This window comes from Bidens hawaiensis, unplaced genomic scaffold, assembly GCF_021521415.1.
Source record: "Bidens hawaiensis isolate Kalapana, Puna unplaced genomic scaffold, B.hawaiensis_p1.1 tig00010894_1, whole genome shotgun sequence".
Classification (NCBI taxonomy): Eukaryota; Viridiplantae; Streptophyta; class Magnoliopsida; order Asterales; family Asteraceae; genus Bidens; species Bidens hawaiensis.
The window spans coordinates 208,141-215,760 of NW_027491841.1; the positions used below are offsets into that span (position 1 = coordinate 208,141).

General features: G+C 33.6%; 1 protein-coding gene across 1 annotated transcript; it reads right to left on the bottom strand.

Annotated features, from left to right (window-relative positions):
• Positions 1 to 1,701: 1,701 nt before the first annotated feature.
• On the bottom strand, positions 1,702 to 2,627 carry LOC143536690 (heat stress transcription factor B-2b-like). The gene is made up of 3 exons (XM_077030626.1): positions 2,616 to 2,627; positions 2,336 to 2,553; positions 1,702 to 2,259 (listed from the first exon to the last, which is right to left on the bottom strand). Exons 2-3 carry the CDS (start codon positions 2,549 to 2,551, stop codon positions 1,702 to 1,704), a joined length of 774 nt encoding a protein of 257 aa, XP_076886741.1. The 5' UTR covers positions 2,552 to 2,553; positions 2,616 to 2,627.
• Positions 2,628 to 7,620: the final 4,993 nt, after the last annotated feature.

Below are 7,620 nucleotides of genomic sequence, written 5' to 3' on the forward strand. Positions count from 1 at the left end.
CATTGTCTTTTATCTTTAAAATTGATATGTTTTATCCTTTGCGTTTACAAATCCAACAATGTTTGTCCTTTGGCCTTAGGCGCAGTTAGTTGTCCTCGTTAAGTCAAGTCACGTGCTTCCTTCCTTATAAAGTGCTTCCATTTCTTTCCCTCTTTCCATGTGGGATGAAGTTTCTTATTTCCTTAACATAATATGTTTTTGTTCTCTTTATCCCATTTCTTCCCAATACTTATCTCATGAATATTTTTGGTCCCTCATCTTTATATATTTGTTAAATTTGAACATAAACTTTAATGTTACAATTAGTTAGCTTCTTGCTATTTTGTTTTGGTGTTTTACAAATAGTTTGTTTTGTCCTTAAAAAAGAAAAGAAAAGAAATTGATCATTGGCCAATATTTCAATACTTCGAGTGAATATGAAGTAGGGACGGACTTAGTTTAGATTCAAGGTAGCCTTCGCTACCTCTCAATTTTTCATAGGTAGTGTAAATTTTTATATGTTTTGGTCGTTTTTTAATATTTTGCTACCCCTAAAAAAAAATATAACATTACCCCGTTTGTTTGAATATCAACCAAATTAAAAGCCAAAACCAATTAAAGCACAACCAAATTTAAGCCCAAACCAAATAAAATCAATGTTTGTTGTTTCCTGATGTTTGGACGCTTGGTTTAGGCCGGGCATCAACATTCAACAAAACAAAGTTTCATTCAGCCATTGCTTCCACCCCACGCTTCCCGACCCCCTACTGCCCTCCTCCGGCCACTGCACCTCCATGTTGAAGCCGAGCAGCCGACGGTCATTGCTCCTTCAGTCTATCTTCTACAGTTTCTACTTGTTCAATTTAGGTATTCTTTTACTTCTATTTAAAATTTTAATTGTTTATATTAGCTGTAATTTGGAATTGTTTATAGGCGAATGATTTTTTTTAACAGTAAACTTCTTTGAATTTTTGTTGTTTATAGGACTTGAACCCAAGACGATCCCCCCCCCCCCCACCCCTTTTCCAAACCCCATCAGTGCAATTGAATGATTTGCCTTTGCCAATGGACAACTGCCCGATTGATAGCAATTGAGTGATTGAATTTTGGTCTATTGTGGGTAATGTAAATTGGAAATTGTAATTGATTAGGGATCTAGGATTTACGTATAAATTGAAATTGATTTATGGGTTTATGATTTAAATTTTGTCATTTCCAAAATTAGGAAACCTAAAACTTGGAACATGAAACAATTATCTTGTTAGCAATCTTTTTAAACAAAAATTCCAAGAAAATAATGATTACAGTGTAACAAAAGGTTCAAAATATTAATAAAAAAACTATTATATGAAAATACAGTAAAATAACTTCGATTATTGTATTAGATACAGAAAAAAAATATATATTGTTTGTCTTGTATAAAATACTATAAAAAAAGTATCTCTAAACATTACCTCTAAGACTTTAGTATGTATCCATCCCTTTTTGAAATGAATTTGTTAAAAGAACAATGACATGGGTGAATATTTTGTAGTAACTTCAAAGACATGCGGCTTATCCCTTCTTAAAAAAGGGAGAACTAAAAAAACACAAAAGTATATTCTATTTCCTAATTTTGATTTAATAAATAAATACATGAACAAGTTCCAAAGTCTAAAACGAGTTTCTCCTACTTGTCCCCACACCGGCTAAATTCCATCACCATCACCATCACAATCACAATCACAATGACCTCCGATCCAACCGCTGACGGTGCTTCATCATCAACGTGGCTTCCTCACACTCAACACCACTCCACTTTACATCCGCCGCTTCTCCGCCTCTCCCTCTTTTCATTCCTATCCGTACACCGAATAACACTTCATCATTCATATCCTCTTCAGCTTCCGTTACTCCTCCGTCTGCACCGCTACTATTACTGTTACCGATGCTCTCCGATAACGGCAACAGATCCAGCGGTTTAACGGTGACTGTTTCCGTTGCGTAACTCGACATCATGACAAATATGCTGTTGCATAGCTGCTTCATCTGGTTTAACTCTTTGTTAAGCTGATCGTTTTCTCTCCTCAGCCTCTGGTTTTCAGCGATCAATTCCGCATCGCTATCTGTGGTTGTAGCGCTTTGCTCTTCGCCGGAGTTGCTGGCGGAAACCGTAGCACGTTGAGTTGGTGACGCCGATCCCATTTTGCGACGTTGAATGTCGCATAACAGACGTTTTTCGCCTCTACGGAAGCAATCGTTCGAGAACTCCCAGCGATCGGACACGACCTTTTTGAAACCCTAAAATCAATTATTATGTAGTTAATGCGGTAAAATAAATAATTAAGAGATGGTTGTATTAGTATATGAAGCTTACATAAGTGTTCAATTGGCGGACGAAGCTAGAGAAATTATTATGCTTAAAATACTTGGGAAGCAGATCCTTAGCGAATTGGATAGTATTCCAAACAATGAAGCTAGATCCGTCATGGTTCCACGAGATGACGTCGTCGATGGCTTTATCATCCACAAGCTGGTACGTTTTGGTCAAAAACGGCGTCGGAATAGATCTCTCTCCTCCTCCGCCAGCCATATCTTCAAATCAAAATTAGCATATAATTAATTAATTCCTAATAAATAAAAACAGATGAATATACCTAATGGAAAATGATGTGATCGGAGATGTTGAAGATCGGCAGCACCGTGGCGTTAGGTTTGGGGATTCTAGAATGTTCGCATTATAAGAAATAATGATAAGAAAGAGAAGGATGTAGAAAGATATTTTAGGATTTAGAAAAGAAAATGAGAAAAGTGAGAGATAAGAAAGAACGTGGGAAGGAAGGTACGTCAAAGGAATTCATTTTCCACAAGTTTCCTTTTCTTTAAAGACGTGTCTAAGTGTAATACGTGGCCTTTGCTTTTAATTTTGCCTTTTATCATTTAATTAAATATATTTTCTATGCTAAATTAAGTATATTTACGACCAAATTTAATTAGAAAATAAGTAATGGATTGCCGTCTGCTTAACGTTAAGATGCCAGCAACACATAGCCAACACATACTAATAGTTTAGAAAAAAAAAATGTGAATCTAATCTAACCTATATAATAAACAAAAATGCCTAATGCCACATGGCATTGTCTACTTCATTCTATCATATGTTGCGTATTTTTAAAGCCCCAAATTGTCATGTATCATTTTCAACCCGTTTTAAACAACTTGACCCATATATTAATCTGGATATAGTAGGGTTAGGTTCAAATAAGAAGTTTGATTTTTCTAAGAAGGCTAGGACGGAGGGTATTTTTGTCTTAACTCTTTCATATCAAAGTCCACTTACTTTAATCTCAAAACCTACTTACATTAATTTCAAAAACCCACTTACATAAAACCCGCTTACATCTTCACTCATCTCCTACATCCACCACCACTCCACCGCCCACTGCCATCACACCCGTCACCCACCGCCACCAACTCGCCGGAAAAGTCCGAAAAAACACAATGGAAAACACTATAAAAAAAACAATGTAAAAAACATAATGGAAAAAAAAACACACAATGTATGACACAATGTAAAAAACAAAATGGAAAAAACACAATGAAAAATACTATTGTAAAACACAATTTGTAAAAAACTCATGAATTTTTTTTTAATTTTATATTACAATATGGTACTCATATTAAAGATAAAAAGACACCCGTTATTATGGTGAATTTATTTTTCAATTAAAACATTGTAAAAAAAAGTTATGGACGTTTTAAAATGATGGGAGAATTTGACATGTACCTTACATGTGGAGCGAGAAAGTCAACAAATGTTTTATTCCTTTTATACCCTTCCCCTTATGTTCACACTTAATTTCCCCCCTAAACTAATTTCAACTCTTCATGTTCAAAATCAATGGCCAAGATTACTTCTTATCCTTCATACAAAAACTATACTTCCTATTATAACCTAACCCATATGATATAATACACATGTTAACCCGGCCTGCCAAACCCTAGAATTCATTTGTTTGTAGTCTCTTTTGTTTCACCACCGCTACCATTTATCTCCTAACTCACCCGACAGCCACCGACAATTTCCCTCCTAAATCTCCATTCTACTGGCATCGTAACTCCTTGGATAACCCCTTTCGTACTCCCCTTCCACACCACCGACTTCCCTTTGTGCCGGCAATACGACGAAAAGGATGGGCAAGTTTGGGAGCCTGCTCTTCAAGAAACTAGCGAAATTAAGGTGTGATTTAATTACAATAACGATAAATTAGGGCATAAATCTTGCTATTATTCTTGACGAAAACTGATCAATATCTGTATCATAGAAGCATGCATGGTTTCATCCATGGAGCTGCTTAATTTTGCAAATGTAAAGACGAATTAGAAGGTGAAATTTCAAATACGTCAAATCAAAGTCTAAAATTTCATTCTATCATTAGCTTCTCAACGCAAAAGTCACAAACTGAAAGCAGACATTGTATTCTCAGTTTGGTAAAACTTCTTACTTTCTTAATTATCTGTTGCAATTCTCTAAATTGATTTGTGATTGGAGAATTTGGTCCTCGATCATGGCTTGGGCGATTGATTCATTTGGATTGTATAATTTTTATTTTTTATTTACTGATGCCGACTGGTGTTTGTTTGTGCCCACAATGGTGACCTTTTATATTTATTAATTAGATGCTCATTATAATTGTAGATAATGTATTGTGTTCTAATCGTTCTATATAATTTGATTTCTGATAGCATTTGCTAATCCTTCTATGTAATTTGATTTCTGAGGACATTTGTCAACAATGGTCGCATGGACAGAGGCAGTGTCGGTGGTGCCAACTGGTGTTTGTTTCAAAATATTTATACTAAAGGTATTTGTTTGTTTCAGAATATTCTCCTTTTTTATTTATGTTTATGTACAATTTGAGCCATGTATTTTTATTATAACTTATGAACTTATTAACTATATTCATTTTTATTATTTGGAAGGATTGTTTTAATTATTTGGTTTATCAAGCCAATGAATTAGGGGTAACTTTTAAATATAATCATTAACCATATTAATTGAGTTAATATAGGTAGTTTTATAGACTTGAAACTTCCTCATTCAAACCACTTTTAAAAGCCTCCTCTTAAAGTTACAAAATAGATTATAGATATTACCTTCTTCATTGTGTTATACTTCTCATTGTGCTCTACTAGACCATTGCTTTATCAAGTAAGTGCACTTAGTGTTTCTTCTCCTTTATTTTGAATGTGATATCAAATTTCTTAAAATTGGTACTGCCACTCAACTATATTATCACTTATAGGTTCAATCAAGGGGAAGGATTCGATGCATGAAGAAGTGGTTGGAATGACAAATGCCAATTTGAATTTGAAGCATAATTTAATCGAGATGTATGATTTAGATGAAACTCCAAGTCAGTCTACAACAAAACATTGCAATAAAACAAATGAAGTTTCGAAAGCTAAGGGCATGTTCTCACTAATTCTAAATTCTCGACGGCTTTTCCAACAACTCTTAGTGGATGGGTACTCTATGATAAGTATCTTACCTACTCTTGACTGCTACTACAATGCTTGTAGCAATTGTAACAAAAAGGTTACAAGAAAGTTGATTGTAAGTGACACATATTATGGAACTGATGTGTGGATGAGTTGGTTGGAAAAAAGTTAGCTTTCAAATTTGATATAACAAACTACAACATTACTAACAATTACAAGTAGTTCACAATTAACAAGTTGATTGAAGATACTTCCATTATCTCAAAACTTGAAGCCAAGTTTGATGTTGATCAGGTAATAGCTATACATTTTCAATATTCATGTTATCAATAAAAAATAATGGAGAATTAATTAATTTATATTATATCTAAATTATTTAGCATATCCATTTAATTTACTGTGTAAGTTGATCCCGCACAGTCCTTTAATAACATATTCGTTGCAAGTGACCCTCAAGATACTGCGAATTCTAAGGTATATGTTATATATTATAACAATAAATGATTCATATATTATGTTATTTTAATAACAAGTGTTTGCTTATTTTATAAACGTTTTTCAATTAATGGGAAGGGTTTGTTGCATGAAGAAGAGCTTGGAAAATCATGTGGCCATTCGAATTTGAAGCGTAAGTTAATTGAGGTTTATGATGTGCAAGAAACTCCAAGTGAATATGCAACCAAGCATTGAATCTGATCCAATGAAGCTCAAAAAGCTATTGGCACTCCAAGCTTTTTATTCAAACGAAGAAAAATGATCATATTTTCGCACATTTGAAAGACTTGTCTATGATATTTTACCATGTTATTTTCTGTTTTCAGTTTGATATTTTACTTTTGTTGCAAGTGAGACCATTTGGGTTTGGTTGTTTTCTTATTTGACTCTTTGGATTTGGTTTCACTGATGTTTTAACTCTTTAGATTTTGTTTAACTAAGTATCAACTTTTAGACTTATATAATATCTTGTGCTTTTTTATATTTACTTTCAGTATAAAGATTATAATACTTCTAAAAGTTACTATATTTTATAAAACACCAATCAAGAAGTTATGTTAAAATCAAGTGAGTGTTACATTTTTAATTCTATGAAGCAAAATGATATTAATTACGAGTTTATACTTGAAATTGAAATAAGAAGCTTTAAATAATACAAAAAAAAATAATAAGATAAACATATACACAAATGCTTTGTAAATTGTATGTTTAGTTATAGATTTGTAAATTATAAATTTAATATTTGCATATTAAGTATAGCTTTAATTTATTAAGTTAGTTTAGCTATACGATAGTGTGTTCTACCTACTCATGTTTATTTGCAGTCTATTTATTTATATGTAAATATTGGCATCACTAAAATTTGTTCTTCCCTAACCCGTGTATCACACGGGAGTAAAAGCGGCAAGGATAGTTCATATAGATTAATTAAATTAATATAACAAATTATATATTCAAAAAAATATTAAAACCCACCTAAATAAACCCACGTAACACACGGGCTAAAAGCTAGTTAGTTAATATACAATGAGTTTTCCAAAAAAACATTAATTTCTATTTAATGTAATTTAATTTGTATACCCGGTCTAATAAACATGTCTTGCCCAACCCAAGTTGACTTGTTGACCGGCTACTCAGGTAACACAATGGAAAAGCCGACCTCATACGCTCGCAATCGCAAACAGCGTTGGGTCACTCAAGCCACCATCTTCGTTCCAAAGGACCACTAAGGTAACACACGGTTGGAATCAAATCCAAACTTGAGACCTCAAGTCTTCACGCCCCTCCAATGTCAGACCCAAATTGAGCTAAAGCTCTTTGTTAGATAACTCACATCGTGATGAATCTAAACTATATAAAGTAGCCCGTTTGAATTATTACTGCAATTTAAAAAGTTCATAATCAATTCTATAGCCCCTCCACAACTTTTTGACGATCTGACTATCTGTTTTGCTTGGTGACATTCGACTCGTTTAGATAAACAAACAGATTCGCTAAGTACTTTTTAAGCAGATTTAAATACATTCGAGTTAAGGTCAATATGAGCTCGTCAGCCAAGGACTGTAAAAGCTGGTAAGAGTTAAAACCAATGACAGCCCATAATTGTCTTGGTGAGACTTTGGATTTGGGTTGAACCAGCAAGAAACGGACCCTGACCACGACCCG

Bases quoted from the DNA above. Each gene is read 5' to 3' on its own strand.
- LOC143536690 (XM_077030626.1), bottom strand. From the start codon at position 2,551: ATGGCTGGCGGAGGAGGAGAGAGATCTATTCCGACGCCGTTTTTGACC. The intron at 2,260-2,335 runs GTAAGCTTCATA...AATTGATTTTAG, and splicing joins TCCGCCAATTGAACACTTAT to GGTTTCAAAAAGGTCGTGTC.